We start from the raw sequence: 18,316 nt of genomic DNA on the forward strand, positions 1-18,316 counted from the left end.
TGCTCAACGAATTGAACGAAGCAGGGAAGAGAATAGGACTACGAATAAACAGAAAGAAGACATAGTTCATGAAGAACGCCTACTGCGAGGACGGAGGAGTACAACTTGAAGGCTCCCAAATCGTGGAAACTTCGTCATGCGTATACCTCAGACGTTCTATGAACATGAAAAACGACTTGAAGGAAGAACTGAATAGAAGAATGAGAGCAGCATGGGCAGCACTCGCAGCGGTCAGGGAAGCTACAGACCAACTGACGGACCAAGATCTTCGTGCCCATCTCTTCGACTCGACAGTCCTTCCAGCGCTCTGTTACGCAGCAGAGACGTGAGCAAACACGTCTAGGAAGCTACTTACTACCCATAGAGCCCTTGAGAGATGTCTCCTGAAGTTTAACCGGCGCACACAACACCTAGCCGGTCTTCGTAGCTCCGACTTAAGAGGAATGTCCCATCTTCGCGACACAGCGGAATATGTATCGGAAGCAAAACATAGATGGGCCGGCCACATCATGAGAAGAATTGACGATAAATGGACTAAAAGAACGCTAGAGTGGATCCCAAGGGACGCTAAATGCCCCCGAGGGAGACCGCCAACGAGATGGGGTGACGTGTTTGCTACACGGATGGACCAGCTGAGAGCTCAGCTGGATACGGCTCAAGGACCTCGTCAACGTCACTCACGAAGCTTGAGAACATCTTGGATGACAATGGCGAGGGAACGAAACGAGTGGAAGAGATGCTGGAGCCCGCACGTCCAGTGAAGACGGGCCATCTAAGTATCTAAGTAAGTATAATTGAAACTGTTGGTAATGTTAAGAGCTAATCAAACGGTTCTCTTGCCATTTCGCAAATCTAAACAAGAGTGTGGCCAAAAACTCTGCTTCTTCTTGGTATGAACATTTTCGATTAGTGTGGAAATCAAACTCGCCAAGTATTGCTCGATTTGAAGGCAGCTACAGTAATGGATTCAGAATTTATGATTGGAAGTGGTTAAAATAACTTTCAGTATCAAGCTTCAACTTAGAATTCTATCTCAAAAATTTTAAGTGGCCAACAACTCTCGAAACTAAGCATATAGTTGCAGATTTTTAAAGTCCTGAGATGAAGATTTTGAATGTTGTTGTCCAGGAAACGCGGTTGTTTCTTCATACCAATGGACCTTCAGTGAGAACTGGCCCGTCTCAGGACAGAATCACACAAAATGGAGCCTCAATCGTGTGTCGTGTTTTAAACCCGCCATTTGGTGAATGTTTAGGCCAAGTCGTTGACATGCTGAATTTGATAAAAACCTCACTTGAAGCACAACCACAATGATGGAACACCCATCGAGGGAGAACCTGCTGTCCCTTACCATCTCATATCAACAACAAATGCGCATACAGCGAAGAATTCATGCCCGACATAAATCATCTACGGCACAGGGATTCGTTGCAATTTCTCGATGGAACCGCAACCAAGAACATCATTAATCACTATCGCCAACATTCAATAACCATCGACCGTTCGAGACGGGTATGGTTCAGGAGAATTCACTTTTATATGAGAGTAATGACGAATCAACGAGAATAATCGAAAAAGTAAAACTCTCGGAAATTTATAAGTGTTCCCGGTGAAGTGCTCTGGCGAGGAGCATTCGATATGAGTAATTTAAGATGATCCAAAACTAAAAACTGGAGAAAGGAATAATGCAGAATATATTAACATTTTAACAACTTGAAATTATTTGGTATCTGCTGATAAGAACCACACCGAAATGATGACGACTATGTCAAGGTGGAAGCGACCTTTTGGTGGATTTGAAGAGATAATTCAAGATCCACAGAAATTCATTGAGAATTTCAGTAGTTATCGCCATGTCCTTAACGACGTATCCGTCTTAAGACTTCAGCAACACTGAAAATCCCTTTATCTGTATCGACATCCTAGTGACCCATTCATTTTAACTGCCTCGAGCATGAAACAAACTCCTTTTAAATTTACGCAGGAGGACCATCTGTTTGTCCCAGCAGCAACAAAATATGTCATCGGACCGGGTTGGTGAATTTGACTTCTGCAAAATGTCAACTTTAATGAATACATCGAATATTCAAAAAGAAGCTAGTCGATGAAAATCTGCAATTTGTACGATAACCTGTAGAAAAACAGCTTTTAATTGAGCCTTGTTAATTCAAAAAACCATTCGTTCAGTGCTTGCACGGAAGTCCATGGAAGAATCCTCAACAAGGACGGCTCTTTTATATCATATCGTTCATTACTTTAGTTTCAGAAAAATTTTGTCGAATCCTGATGTATTAAAATCTAAGAAGGTTTCGAGGATTTGTATGAAAACTTTTGAATTTTCAAGCGTTCAGTTTGTCGGAAAACAGGGATTTTTGAAATTTCGAAGGTTTTATGATACCAGTCTGAACGTCCGGTCAAAGCAGGACTTCAGGTTTTTGTTTTGTGTTCTCTTCGCTCGGCTTCAACGATCAATAAGAAATAACAGTAGCGACATTTTTTGTAAAATTAGAATTGTTTTTTTTCTATCAACGCTATCTTCAATTTTTTTACCCGAACATTTAAGCAAAGGTGAAAGATTTTAAGGTTTTTCCTCTAAACGCTATGTTCTATATTTGAAGAACAATCCAGCTTAATTCTACCTTTATGTTTCTCTCAAACCTCCAGAATTAGGAAACATTATTGAAAGTATGAGTTTCCTCCGTTCTCAACTATTAGCACAGCATAATGTGCTAACATGGAATGAAGTGAATATTACTACTGAAATAACAAAAGTAACGTTCTACGTCAGATCGCGTAAACTGTTGGCTACTATGTATTGCAATTAAGCAGCCGTTCGCACGTGTGTTTTCTCCTTTAAAAAAAAATTATGTTAGCAGCGTTAGGGAGACATGCTGGGATATAGGTATGCGAAGGAACCATAGAAACCCATTCTACCGCCTTGTGGCTCTCGCGCACCAATCTGACGCAGTGGAACCCGTATTTCCTCACTCTACAACTTTCTAGCACATAAAAGTTTATTTACCCTCACTAACATATGAGAGAAACTATCTTGCCTTATCAAAGCTAATATCGATCCCCACGGAGCTTTGAACAATGGATAAAAGGTAGAGTGCTCGCCTATCAGGTGCATGGCAATGGTTCGCCGCCTCACCGGTGCAGTTTCGCATCATTGTGGAGTATTTTCGTGACACACAGATAAACACACTCACACATACATACACACACAAGGACTAAGCGCGTTATTATATAGCATGATTATATATGATTTCTGGGCCAAAGGCGAAAGATTTAGTGTAATATTTGGGCTTGCCAATACGCGGATGGCAAAGTTTTGAGCTTTTGAGATTTGAGTTTTTTTAATTCGCAAGTAAGTACTTTACGTAGTAAATAATAAAATTCAGTTAATAAGTACTTTATTCGGCCATTCATGATTTACCACATGCGGAGCTCCTTAAGAATTTGAGTGCAAGTGAGTACTGAAGATATCTTTAATTCCTGAGAAGCTGAGTAATTTGTGGCCACTCTGAATCAGATGCACAAATGTAGCGAAAATCCGGCCGAAAACACGCAACTTAGCTACTTATAGATGTCGAAAAGGTGGGCGGTCTCATTCTGTTCATCGTATCCCAATTTAAACATGTAATTGGAACGATTCTGAATAGTTTTTCCACCGAAAACCACGTGTTTACACAGCGTCTTAGATAACCAAGCCGGCAATCTGATTACTCCTCGAACGTCTCCGTAGAGACCATTTCATTGAAGCCGTCTGTGCACAACATTATGAGGTAGGCCGAAAGGTTGAACTGGTTACTATTTGTTCAATGGTCAATTTCTAACTCTCGCTTTCTTTCTGTGACAGAAGGAAATCTCGTATTTTCTTTCTATTTTCTTTATAAGTGTTTTCTTTATCTCATTTTTTATTTCGATTGAAAAACCGGTATCCTATCTCTTCAAAAGTATGGTTAGAGTCAATATTCGTTCGTTCAATATCTTGTGGAATCACAGGATTCCGTTTTCAGTAGGCGACAGTAACCTTCGCCTTCGTCGATTAGTTCCCCAAAAATGATCATTTCCCCTCGTCATTGATAACGTTATTACAACAGCAGCAGTAAATTCTGCCCGCACATGGGCTGCTAATCTATCATTTGCTTTTGTGCTATCGTAAACACCAAAGAATTTGTCGCCGTGTCTGCGTTCGGACGGACGGACGGACACACGCAGACAAACACGGCATCACTAGCAGCGGGCAAGCAGAAACACTGTTTTACGTGAAAATTTCAGCGACTTCGAGCATCCTCCAGCAGTGAACAGTGCACGTAAACGATTCGGTGACAGCTTCGATAAGCTGGGTTCCGAGTCGAAACTCTCCGCATCGCATGCAAAACCATTGGCTAGAGCTGAACCGATTGTCACCCCCATCTACCACTCGACTACGTATCGTTTCGATACAGTGTCACAGTATAATGAGAGCAATCATGTGAGTTTTCTTTCGTGCGGTTACGCACTGGAAATCCTCTTTATACATACATGGATACAAGACAGTTCCAAAATGCTACTAATAGTAATTTTTTGGATCCACTCGTAAAAATCCTGGATAAATTATCGTCCCTAAAAGAAACTAGCAGGAGGTGCTCTTCCTCTAAAGTACGTTTGTAGTAAAGATAATCTGATGCAAGCAAGCTGCTTTGAACCGATTAATTAACTGGGAAGGAATCGAAGAGTTTTCCTTGAGAAACATTTAATGGAACACATGAATTCTAGCAAGAAGAAATTCTGCTCAACCCTTGTATTATGACTTTACCCACCAAGTTCACTTCAATTCGGAATCGTTTGAGGTTTACGAACGTGTAACTGGCCCAAACAATGAATTGTGGGATTAGCCGATTGTCAAGTTAGTGTTTTTATCCTCCCAGACAAGTCTGGTACCAATTTATCGGCCCCGGAGGGATGAAATGCTTGGTGAGCACTAGGGCAGATTCGAACTTCCGATCGATCATGTAGACAGCGGAACCTATTACCGACTGTGCTAAATCCGACCAGACTTCTGGTTATTCCGCTTGAACTAAATTGGATGAAAGAGAAGGAAGAAGAGAGATTTTGGATGTTGACTTCCTCTTTACATACGGCTAGTCGCTTAGGCCTAAACAGTTGTAGAGCACAAAAAACTCAAGAACCAATTTTTACTTCCTTTTACTCATAATCTCCTTATATTTGTTTGTCCTAGAAAATTTACGACGACGATGGCTTCGTTTGCTGACTATCAGAACATAATGCTGAATCCTTGGATTTTCTTTTCCATTTCAACATCCTCAGAACAACAGTTCTACAAAAATTTCTTCAGGGCTTAAATTATGTGTACCAGCGTTGCGGGAACCCCACTGTGGAAAATGTCGAAGTGATTCTTCGCGAACTAGAACATGGTGCTGCCACATTACTGTACAATTCCGGACTTGCAGCTTTCTCTGCTGTCATGCTCGAATTTCTCAATGCTGGAGATCATTTGGTATTCCTAAGACTTCCTTAAAGTTCCCCGAAACCAATTCAATTTTATTATTAGATATGTATGAAACCGATGTACAGTGGATCGTTCTCGTTCATCACCGAGACACTTGTCCGATTCAACGTCACCGCCGATTTCGTTGACGTCGATAAAGAGGAAGACTTTGTCGGAGCTGCAAAAGCGGCCTTGAAGAAGAATACAAAGGTAGGGTTGAAGAATTTCAAAGCATTACTAGTTTTATGCATTACTAGTGTACTAAATGCAGAAATGCCATAATCAAGCAGTACAGACACCGTAACTTGCTGTAAAGTGCAGTTGGCGACTGTAGGTAACATATTCTTCAATTTATTTCGTATCCGAGAAGCATTCACAAGTTTTTCTTACTTCTTATACAACTACTGTCAAATTTCTGTTCCCTTGGTTAAATCAACTGGGCGTCGCTTTCCTATCAATAGTATAGAAAATATATAAAACATCAACAGAAAATTTGAAGCCGAACGCACGACGAGCAACCTAACGGGAATTTGAACAGTGATTGTGGTTTTATCACAATTTTCTTCTCTGAAAGAGTGGAGATTCGGAAGATTGCTGAAGGAATGAAAGGAAGGATAGCGATTCTTTAGGCTGTGACCCTAGTTCCTCCTTACTTTTCTAAGGGTTGAAGGTTTCTACTGAACTTCAACATCGATAATGTAGGTCACGCAAGAGAACACTGGATCTGCGTTTGATTTGATTTCACAGGAACCTCTTTCACCAACAACAAAAAGTCTTCCATGCTCTGCTTCGAACTGATTTCTTTATATTTCTTACTCCAAGCTAGTCCTAGAGAGCTCTCGTAAGTTATCCTCATACAGCGTTTCACAGAAACATTATTGGTGTGCTGCAGCGCAAAAAAATGCTTGGCAAAGCTCAGGTTTTCTCCTTCCTCTGATAAGAGCAGGGATGGTAGTCAGAAGTTGTCGATTCCACGAATACTCGAGCAGTTATCGCCGCTATGAGCCCTTCCATGGACAAATCTGGCGCCGCAAAGAAGACGCGAAGGCCACTGATTACGCAATGATGCGCCCGTAGATGTGAATCCACCGCAGTTATGCGACCTGTCGTAAAGATGAGGTAACAAAGTTCGCAGCATCCATCAAAAGTATGCAGGAATCTCTTCAAATATAAACCAAAGGAATATTTTGTATTAGTTCGAGAAATCGTATAATATATTGTATTATACTATATTAACGACTTCGTAAAATTACTCCACTTCGTATCATACCGCACTATTTTAATTTATGTTATTTATATTGTGTTGTATTATTTTATTATTTGTGTCATTTTCCAACACATATATTGACTATAGAACATTCTTAGAAAAATATTCAAGATGTTTTTTTTTTCAAATCTTATAGAATTAGAGTTCTAACGCTACATATAAATACAGTGGATGCGGGAACTTCAAGCGAACTTCAAAATTTTCTTTTTTTTCGGGATTTTCCCCCTGTTTTCCTCTATTTTTTTCTGAATTTTTATAACCATAATGCATTTTATGGATGTACCAATGACTCTCGTTCGAAGTAGTATAGTCATTTGAAGTAGAAGTTTCAAAATAAAATGAAGTAGAATTTTTTAGACTACGCAGGAACCTTCTTTACAATTTTTCCTTTATTTCTGATCTCTCAATTGACTTCCTCTGCTTTCGGTAAGCGATCGGTAACTGTAAACAGCTTAGATGAGAGTTAACCCCAGATTCCTGTCCTACTTTTCTGCCTTATTCACACCTCTGTTTTGAGTCGACTTTATCACTGTCATAATTTATTGCGTGGCGTGAATGCACCAAAATACATTGATTGATTGGCATGAACAGGAAGCAGAAGATCCTTGGGGACGTTCTAGAAAGGCGATTCGCCTCCACTCAAAAACGCTTCTCTCAACGAATCCTCCCCACGGAATGATCTACTCTATAACGAATTGAGTGTTGTACAGCGGGAAAGGTGGGAATGGAGGGGGCTGGTGAAGGGTCAAGGACGTCGGTGATCGTATCACCGACAATCAATTACAATTCTAAACGATTGAGATATCATCGGGAAGGCAATGAAAATGACAGATTGGCTGCAGACAGGAGTGGGCGAAAAGTGCAACTCGTGACCGTAGGTGCATCAATGCATGTGTTGTTAGGCGTAACTTGGAAGTCGTCCTGTGTCCGTAAATGCACTAATCTTCGATAGTCGTTGAAGAAAACATTACTGTAAGTTGAAAAGATTGGTCACGACAGAAAAAGTTTGTTGCATCGTCTTAAGTAGGAACAAGAGCAATGTATCATAGAAAAAAGGGCAGCAGCACGGCATTTTCTCAATCCATAAACACATTGAGAAAAGGTGTTATAAAACAGACTCGGGTATTAAAAAAATGCCTCATAAAACACAAGTGAATTAATACCTATGTATAAGGGAAAATTTTAGTGTAAGAAAAAAAAAGATAAAGATCACACTATAGAATGCAGCGCACTCATACATATTTTATTTTATTTCCTTTTTTTTCTCATACATATCTTATAGGATTGGCTCTTTTAAGAAAAATTCTCCTCTATTTCATTTTTAAAAAATCCACTTCACTCTGACCGAACCTTGTTCGAGTTACTCCTGTATTTCTATCGATTTGTGGCTTAATGTGCTGCATCAACGAGCTTCTTAAATCTCTAATTTCTTTTTGCAATCGTATATAATTTTTGTGACCGATCAATGTGAACAATCACTCGATCTCAAAAAATGTCAACAAGTGGAAAATTTTCCAAGAGGAATCAGTATGCTTGCTATAGATTGTGAACGCTGTATGTGGCTAACAAAGATCACAACAAGGAAAGACAAAGAAGATGTAAGATCAATGCTCTACTGAAAGTATTACCAAGGAAAACATGTATTTTCCAGAAAATTTTAGAAACATCTATTTTTATGCCATTCCTATATCAAGCACTCAATCATGTGGTCCTAAACTAACTCTCATCTTTATGATTTGTCTTTCTACCGTTTATTTGGCTTTTTGGATTGCTATACATCTGTAAGAAAAAACATAAACAAGTTCCTTTTCGAAAGCTCAGATCGCCTTCTTCGCAGGATTTCCGATTTTGCTGAGTTACACTGGCATTTACATCCTTAGCTATTCATAAAAGAAAAGCCTAAGCCAAACGATGCTACGCAGTGTTCCTGCTCTGCAATCCCCGCAAAGATTACTGCCAAAATATCTAATTTCATCAGTATTCATACCTGTTTCATTATTTTCAACCCACTTTTATAAGAGCATGCAGAAATAAGTATCTTTATTACATCTTTTCATGATGATATTTTTCATTACATAAAGTTCTTCTTCATTCTATAGTGTTCTCCTTTTAAAAAAAAACTACCTACATTTCACGCGTATGACACGCATGCATCTTATCCGTACATGTGATTAGATCAGAGAGTCGCATGTATATGACGTGATGATTTATTATGATCCTTATCAAGTTATTCGGAGAACACAGTATTTCAGTGAGACTATCCCACTATCCATGAACCACCCAGCAAATACGTAACGAAGGACGGCAGAAAAAACTCGGGTTCGGGCAAATCAAGTCTGAAAAATAGATGAGAATATTGAGATGCGAGCATTGTTCCTAGTTCAGAAGCAAACGGTGCTCTCCTCTGTTTCTTCCTCCTTTTGAACGCAACAGACAATCAATATTTTTTTTAAAACAGTGACCTTTAGAAATTGAAGGAATCTGAATTTTTGAGTCTATGCATTTTTTATAAGGATTCGTGCATTTCCAATTACTATAACTCACTGTTTTACACAAGTTTTGCCACTCTAAGATTCAGGATATTCCAGACGATTACTGCAAATGGTCATTTTTGCTTATTTCAAAAAAAGAACACCCTTGTCAACACAATATTTGTTGAACTCAAAATTCAATTCAAAAATTAATCCATTGAAACTTATTAGTGTAAACCAATGTTCTTCCCTCACTCTCGCTAAAACCAACAAAGAGGCAGGTGTCGAGGAATCACAGATGCACCTAGAACCAACTCATCCTGAACGGAGCATAATCGTAGCCGTATTTACGAAAAAAATGAATAAAACAGCACTTGGCTCTATTCCAGAGGGTCATCATTTCAGATGATCTTCGTTGAAGTGATCGCAAATCCATCAATGGCAATGCCTGACCTTGTTGAGGTTATCAATATGGCAAAGAAAAACAACGTATGCTACCAAAATTCCTGACTATTAATGCTGAATTGAGAATATGTCAAGTCTCTATCAAGGTGATGTGTTTTGTGGATGCTACGTTCGCCTCACCGATTTGTGTTCAGCCAATCGTTCATGGAGCAGACTTCTGCATGCACAGCTGGTATGTCCTAGACTTCTTCAAATCTTTCTCGAAACCATACCACCAAAATTACACCTTAGATGAAATACGAGTTCTTAGCGAATGCTAAATGACCTACCCGATACCTATGCTTAATCAGGCATTAAGTCATTGTTTAGGTAAACAATGCGCGTTACAAAACCTCAACTATTACGAATTGCAGTGAAGTGCGTTGGCGCATTCCAAATCGATTGATACACCAAAGACTTTTCTTAAAGGCATCACCCCACGAATCTGGAGTGGTACGGATTTCCGGTGGAGTATTTGTGTACGGGGTCGTAGATTATTGAAAGAAGGGTGATTCCGTCCATTTCTTCCCAATTTTCGTAGAAAACGGCCCGGAGGATACGGTTTCGAGCGTTTCGGCGCACTTTTTTCCACAAGGAGTTCGATTGGAGCGCACCAGCCTTGCGCATGCGCGCATCTTCCAGGCCGTTTTTTACGGCAATTAGGAAGAAATGGACGGAATCACATCCCTCTCCATAATCTACTATCCCGTCTACGAATACTCCACCTGAAATCCGTACCGCCTCAGATTCGTGGGGTGATGCCTTTAAGCGGATCTAAGCATACTGTTTCAGCGTAGTTCATGATATTCCACGGCTTAAACGTGTTCAATAGTTTTCAATCCCTTCCCGAAAATAGTCTGAATGAGAACTATTTGGCTGAGAACCAACAAGCTGTTTTGGGTTAGAGATTCAAACTAGAGTGGTTTCTACTACGATACCTACATACTGTTTATTTGGAATACGTGAGAATCCCTTCTTTATCCAAGGAAAGAAGACTCGTCAAGTAATGTGGATGAACTGATGAAGAACCTTACGATAATAGCATTAAAAATCTTGGAGCACTTGAAAAAGAATTCGTATGAAACAAGGGAGATTCAGAGAAGACCACATGGAAACCAATTAGAGCGCTCTTTCACTATTTTATGTGGTTAATTCCACAAGTAAATTAAGGTGAAAAGGGTCATCTTTTGAACTCAGCTCAGGACTTCATCCCCGCAGGACATATGCGAGGGCGCTAACTTCAGTAATCAAGGAGTCGCAGCCGCGACGACATCGTATAAGGGATCTCTGTAGCAAGAAACACGGAATAGGTAGTCTCGGATTCGGCGACGGCGTTGACCTGGGCTCCTCTAGCGTAAATAATCTATGAAATGTCATGAATCATTTGGACTGGAGGTTACGGTAGACCATTTAAAGGTATCACCCCACGAATCTGAGGTGGTGCAGATTTCAGGTGGAGTATTCGTATACAGGATGGGAGACCACGGAGAGGGGGGTGATTCCGTCCATTTCTTCCTAATTACCGTAAAAAGCGGCCCGGGAGATACGGCTTCATTCGTTTTGGCGCACCATTTTGTACAAGAGGTTTGGAGAGGACGATTGGAGCGCGCCAGTCTTGTGCGGCGCCGCATCTTCTGGGCCGTTTTTTACGGCAATTAGCAAGAAATGGACGGAATCACCTCCCTCTCCGTAGTCTCCCATCCCGTATACGAATACTCCACCTGAAATCTGCACCACCTCAGATCCGTGGAGTGATGTCTTTAAAGCTTCAAAGTGGAGAAGTCTATTACAAATTGGATAAAAGCAGATTGATTTCGATCACTGATGTTGGGGAAGTCTCAGGATATGGAAGGTTGTTTGCATTTCTACTTCACGTGTATCGCGAACACGTTTCATTCCATGTTGCAGGATTTCTTACATACAAAAGTATGCAAATAATAGAATAAGCATGAGGAAAACATACGAACTAACGCATTGTAAAATTGTGGAAAAAAACTTTCCCCTCTAGTTTTTTTGCCCATACAGCTAAGAAAAACAACGATGGGAAAACGTGGCACTAAACAAACATAAACTCGACTGTGTAACATTCCATTTAGTGTTTCTACAAACTTCCTACAAAAATAGCGTTAATTTCGTGGCTAAGATGATGACCACATCTGGGATTTACCATTGCTCTTTTATTCTACTGAAGCGTAATATGCTGACATTAACATTTTTTGCAAGAAATGACAGTTTCATAGAAGTTGAACCAAAAAGAAAATATGTACTAGAGGAAAACTATCACAAAAACTGCGTAACTATCACATTAGTATGTGTGTTTAACGATGTGAGCGGACCACACGAAGTCAGCAATAATTGGAATTCCGCAAAAACGTAAGGGATGGGATGTCGTGTGCTACAACTGAATGGGTTTGCTACGTATTTTATAACAGTATGACCATTGATGAACTCGTTTTCCTCATTAAAATGCAACCTAGCATCCTTTTTTCTATCCTACAAAACATTTCATTAATTAGTACCGAAGCATACGATTACAAACTGCATGTTTTAGAAATCGTGCAGTAATCTTTTTATTCTTTTATTTGGGCTGTGTTCAACATCTTGTTAGCTGATCTTATTAGCAGGTAACGTTTCGGCATTATCGCCTTTGTCAAAGTCAGGTCACGTTGCCGCACAACTATCGATCACAAGGATTTTTATAGGGTTTAATATTCGCCCGTGTGGCGGGTGTGGCGCAGTCTGTTAGGGTCCGTTGTAGCCACACTGTCGAGGGTTCGAAACCGCCCCAGTGCAAACCAAGCCTTTCATCCCTCCGGGGTAAATTGGTACCAGACTTCTCTGGGAGGATAAAAACACTGACTTGATCATCTGCTGGCCCCCGCAAGTCATTGTATAGGCCAACACGCATTCCAAAAACCTCAACGATTACGAGTTCCAGTAAAACGCGTTGGCGCATCCCAAGTGGATTGATACGTTAGCGACGTTATCCCTTTCAATATTCACCCAGACCATGGATGAAAATCTGTAGAGGTTTAAATGTGGGGTAATTCATTTGTGATTCGTTTGTGATCGCAAAACACTCATCCTTTCTTGTAATAATTTATTGCTAACGAAATCAGCACTTTCTTTTTCCACACCAAGAAGTACTAACAAGGCTAAAAATCCTCGAATAACCATTTGACGAAGACGTGAAACATCGTAAACTCACAGTAGTATCCCAACACTCCAACAAGCCGAGCCGAGGACCAGTTGCATCCAAACTGCCGGATGTAAGAGCGAGTGTTTATCGAGTGCAGCGGCCGAGAATGCACTCTTGCTTTGCGTCGGCGGAACAGAACGTCAGGATTTGTAAAGAACAACTTTGCAACATTCCGGAAATAGTTCACTAACTTTATGTTCCTTCAACAAAAGCTATTTTCGTAGAAAATTGTTAGTAATTAATGTTAGTAGTTAAAGATTTGCCTATCAACGTAACATTTCCCTTCGAAGTTCATCACATCTCCTCTTGCTGCTATTCGTTTCAGGAAAAGAAAAAGTACTCAAACAAAACAAGGCTAAGCAACTGATATGACGACAATTCTCATGGCCATAATGAACGAGATGTCTTATCATTTAGAGGATTTTTTAGTACGCACAAGAGCATGGAGACGACGATCATGATGAACCGATCAGTGAAATATGAACACAACTTATCGCTCCTACTTAAGCTTCCAATTTTCCTAGTGTTTTTGCCCCGTTCTTTAAAAGTTCAGTTTACAGCTGAAATATGTAGGCTTACAAGAGAAGTAGGGATTTATAAAAACTCCGCCTCAAGAATCTTTCTGGAAAGTCCCTTTTTGGAGAGAGAGCAGAACAATCCTCCTGTTCCTACTTGTTGAAGCTTTGAGAAAGGCTTTATCGCAAACACCTGAAAGAATAATTGTATTCACACTTGGTAACATGGTTTCCATGGGAAAGGGATATTATGGATTTCCATTCCTCTAAGCTTCTAGAAGATGCTAATAATGTCCCCGCCTCATCTTCACAGTATCGTTATCCCACCTTCAAATATTCTGAAAGAAACAAAAAAAAATTCTTTATAAAAACGTACACATTTTCTTCTTTTTTCCAATTGCCAAAAAAGAACCGCTAATGCTCGGGAAAGAAAAAATTACATGAGGAAAATTTGCAGTAAGAAAACTGTCATGTCGTCCATACTTGAGTCTAAAACAATCTTGAATCGAATTTTAGAGTGACTAAATGTTCCAGTTCCAAATACATTTCCGGCCATACCGATGTGATCGCCGGTTGCGTGACTACGAAATGCATGAAGCACTGGGAACGTCTCAAGTTGCAGCAGTTCACCACTGGGAGTGCGTTGGTGGGTCCTCAATTGAAGTACGAGGGATAAAAAACGACTTCATGCTTCCTTGTTTCAGTCACCATTTGACGCTGCCTTGGTAGCTCGTGGTCTAAAGACCTTGCCATTGCGAGTTGATAAGATCTGTTCGAACGCTCAAGCCGTTGCGCAATTCCTCGCCAAGCATCCGAAGGTTTCAGGTCTTCTTTTCTAGCAACATCGAACCGGTCATATCCAAATCGAGTTCGTAATGTCAAATTATATTCAAGGAAATGTGAGAAAATTTTTTAACGCGAAATCAAAGGATAAGATGTTAAAGATACTTTCAAGAAGCATGAGTATCTGACATTTCAAGTTTCCGTTCATCCTAACTGCTCACAACGTTATCGCCTAAACAAAATAAAACTATAGAGCTAAAGTTTCCCGCCAATAACTCCCAAAGTGTAGATATCGATCTTTTCCCTGTGCTTTTGCAACGTACCAAGATAAAATCTCAGAAGTGGCCGACCTACGCCAAACGCCAATTATTAACAGCACACACTGACCAGTCATAAATATAGGATGGACCAGCAAGAATCAACCTCATTCTTACTCATACTAGGTACATCGAGTGAGTTACCCAGGCCTTTCCACACATCCAACACACGAAGCCGCCAAGAAGTACATGAAAAACTGGAGCGGAATGATTGGCTTTGACGTCGGCACTGCTGTAGCAGCCATTAAAGTCGTAGAGGTGCGTGGTAGAAACCCAAAGTGGAGACGATACAGTACTTCACATGCCGATTTGCAGTCGGTCCGTTTGATAGTGCATGCTGTATCGCTTGGTGGAACCGAGTCGTTGATGGAGCATCCGTTATCGATGTCACATGGAAGCGAGCTTCTCCGTGATGTGGAAGAGCCAATGGTTCCTCCAGGATTGCTGAGATTAAGGTGAGCTTTCAAAAAGAAAAAAGAAACAACTTTAAATATCATAGTCTGCGTGGTAATGGTAAGGAACTCAAAAGAGACGCATACCTTCTTTTGATTTATCTAGTTTTTTTTAAAGTATTCTGTGATGAGGAGTGGTGAACTAAAAGAAGAAAGGTGACATTGATTGATTGATTAGGGATCTGTTAGTAGGGTAAGCGTGGTAAGTGGTGACGTTCGGAAGTTGAATTAGAGGAACTCGTTCTTGAATGGGAATCGACCACGCAATAACAGCACCATTCCTAGCAGGGAAATGTGTATGATATATCGTGAAAACTTCTCCAATCAAACTCAATATCGAAGAGTTCAAAACAAAGGAGAAAATTAGAGAAGAAAAAATTGAGAAATTAAGAAATAATAAGCAGAAGCTTTTTTGTCACCAACGACTCTAATCTGTACACGTCAACGCTCTCTCAAGAGTCTTACTCAAACCGTCGAAGTACCATGAAGGTAACCTTCACTGCGACGCTTCCATTCTTTCTCGCCACCAGTGTTTACGGTCGCATTTCTTTATCGACTGGCGCATAGATAGCAAGTGATAGTGCGCGTCCAGCACAAAACAAAACTATCCTCTTAGTGATAAAACACAAAGAGAATTATCACCAACACAAGCCATGCTGCAAAACAACAGCGCTTCAACGCCATGAAGCTGCTAATGATCTTTGTTATTTTATTATAGAATAAAAAGAACTTGTTTTTTAGTATTGGAGTCGAAGATGCGGCCGATCTTATCGACGATCTGGACAGGGCTTTGTCATTTATATAAAAATTGTAACGCATCTTATTCCTCTATTAACATGAAGATGTGGCTCAGGTATTGTGATCAATAATTCGGAATAAATGCTTAAAATCCGAAAAAAAGTAATCAGAAAATTACAACGAGGCGTGCTAAGAATGCCAAATTGAGTGTCAGGCGCTTAGCTTTGGTAACCTAGCTTTATGATGCATGTCAGTCATATAAGCCAAATCACCAAAGGGAAGAACCAAACCAGATGTATGTGGATGTGTGTTGAAACAGAAAAAAAATCCAGGAATAGGTCAGACCGATCGTCAAAAGTAGCGCAGATAAGAGATGCATTTGTTGATGGCGGTTGCGCTCTGATCTACAACAGTCGCAGTAGCGGACAGTGAGCGAGTACAGTAGCAGTAGACGAGAGTATGTGTGTGTGCCAATTACGGATGAACACACCTGGAAGGGCGGGGCGAACAGGCCACGCCCACGTCAAGGTCAAACTGATCGCATCGTGAGCAAACGCATATCATCATGATCGCAGGAGTACGGTGAGTTATTGATTGGCCGTTAATAGATGCTACCTTCCGAGAAGTGAAGTCAGTCCCCTTATTAGGAGAAGCAGTTGTCGGGAAGAGACTGAAAGCCAGAACGACAACGGTCCAGTCAACAATGGCTGGTAGGAAGCAATGTGCATCCGGACCCCTCTGCTCTCACCGTTGTCCTCTAACACACCCCTTATCAGCGAGACGACATACCTCCGCTATGCGCACACTCTTTCTGCAATCGTCTGAGCAACCGGTTCCCGAAAAGAAAAGGCACGGAGAAGACAATGCATACTTGCTAATTGACAGCGGGAAGGAATCCAAACAGAAACAAATCGAATGCGAGGAAACGACGCGGAATCGGAGTTACGCCATGGTGTGCATGCGTTAGAGTGGCATGCTGTCCGCCACGGGCACATTTTCGGGCACCACTTGGTGGTTTGTTCGAGAGAGACATCGTATCCATAGCCTAATCCAGAAAAAAAAAGTAACAGGGCAGTTTCCACAATCCTGTTACTGGGATAGTTTTTTTTGTTGAATCTCGAAGCAATAAATGTCAAATTTTTGGATTTCAAATATAATAGCATGATCTCTTTGAAAAGTAATGTTCAACTTTCAGCAAGGAACAAAAACTATTTCGCAAGACTCATTTTCAAGACTTGCTGTGTGTGCGAGGAAGGTTAGAGAACCAGGCTGCCTAAACATCAGAAGAACAGCATTATTTTCGATGAAAAGGACAACAAAAGTTCCCCAGCAGAATTGACCGCTGAAAACTAATTCCACTAAACTTGTCCTATGTAACGATAAAAACTATGAAAAATGCTTCCACTGAAGGTGTTAATCGATGCAGCGAAAATAACTTAGGGAGAAAGCAGAAAATTCTCCCATTGAAGCAGTCATGTATAATATTTGTGTTAGAGATTGAAATTCTTTCCACCACCTTTTTCCACAGCGGTATCGGTATACGGTTGTCCAACTCCGAGCAAAATTACACAACTAAGCAAACAATTTGTGTTGTTGTGATTTCTCGTACTATTTTTGAAAAACGTAAGTTGAGGAAATAGGGAACAGGGCACATTTCAAGTAAGGAAAAGAAAACTAAAACCAATCAATCAATACAAAATCACGATATCAGTGATAAGGAACGTTCGATCATTCCGTATGAATTTAACATAGCAGCAGCAATAGGTTTTTCGAATGAATGAAAAAATAAATCTAAATAGAAATCTTACCAGTCCTATTAATTTGTCGAAAGGTGAAAGTAGTAATGAGCAATGCGTAGAAATTTCATATTTAACAGTCACACTCGCTGCAAATGTTATTGCGAATGATTTTTCTTCCATTTAAGAACTAAATTGAGGTATACATAGTTCAACAAACAAAGGAGTACACGATGTTTATGACATCGCACAAAAACCGCTCGAAGCTGCGGAACAGAGGAGACCTAGGAACCGGTCTAGTAATTCTTACAATTGGAAAATAACTAAAATTCCTTCTAAATTAATTTCAAAGTTTAAAGAAGTGATGTGAGCAGCTATTTCAAAATGTGCACCAGGAAGCTACACGAAATCCCAATGGCCAGAGCAATCACTAAGGCTCAAGTCTTCGAGTCTAAGCCTCAGTATGCAGCTTTCGCTTACTTAGTACTTAGTGCTTAGTACCTTTTGGATCGTGAAATTGACTGAATTGGAATATCAACACGAATAGATAGCGGTAGTCTACGACTATGAGCATGATCACACTCGCTTCCGCCTAATAACCCAGAATAGGCAAGAGAAACAGTTTTGATTGCAACCGGTCCTTACAAAGCAACTTGATACGCGTAGAAGTGGTGCAGCTCCGTCATTGTCCAAAATGTTTGCAATCCGCAGTTCAACTAATACAATTATCATGCTCTATGATAACGGGCTTATTTTGACATGTGCGTGTGTGTCTGTGTGTGTGGGACGAATATCCAAAACGACGGGTTCCACGGCGTCGAACTAGTGCGCCGAAACCAAAAAGATACAAAATGGGGTGAGAAGGGTCCAACGACGTGGAATTGGTGCGCCATACTGCAG

At 40.5% G+C, this 18,316-nt stretch overlaps 1 protein-coding gene across 3 annotated transcripts; it reads left to right on the forward strand.

Annotated features, from left to right (window-relative positions):
• Window positions 1–68: 68 nt before the first annotated feature.
• Window positions 69–15,747, forward strand: RB195_006175 (uncharacterized protein; the record flags this gene model as incomplete). 3 transcript variants are annotated; one of them, XM_064179101.1, is made up of 11 exons in its annotated part: window positions 69–325; window positions 4,282–4,477; window positions 5,342–5,503; window positions 5,558–5,704; window positions 9,638–9,721; window positions 9,784–9,869; window positions 13,925–14,036; window positions 14,095–14,208; window positions 14,617–14,748; window positions 14,806–14,945; window positions 15,684–15,747. In XM_064179101.1, the coding sequence occupies 11 exons, from the start codon at window positions 69–71 to the stop codon at window positions 15,745–15,747; spliced, it is 1,494 nt and encodes a 497-aa protein (XP_064036088.1). The 3 variants fall into 3 exon arrangements, with proteins under 3 accessions (XP_064036088.1, XP_064036089.1, XP_064036090.1); XM_064179103.1 differs by lacking the exon at window positions 69–325 and adding an exon at window positions 3,781–3,785; XM_064179102.1 differs by lacking the exons at window positions 4,282–4,477; window positions 5,342–5,503; window positions 5,558–5,704; ... (5 more) ...; window positions 14,806–14,945; window positions 15,684–15,747 and adding an exon at window positions 440–761.
• Window positions 15,748–18,316: the final 2,569 nt, after the last annotated feature.

This window comes from Necator americanus, chromosome I (genome assembly GCF_031761385.1).
Source record: "Necator americanus strain Aroian chromosome I, whole genome shotgun sequence".
Lineage (NCBI taxonomy): Eukaryota > Metazoa > Nematoda > Chromadorea > Rhabditida > Ancylostomatidae > Necator > Necator americanus.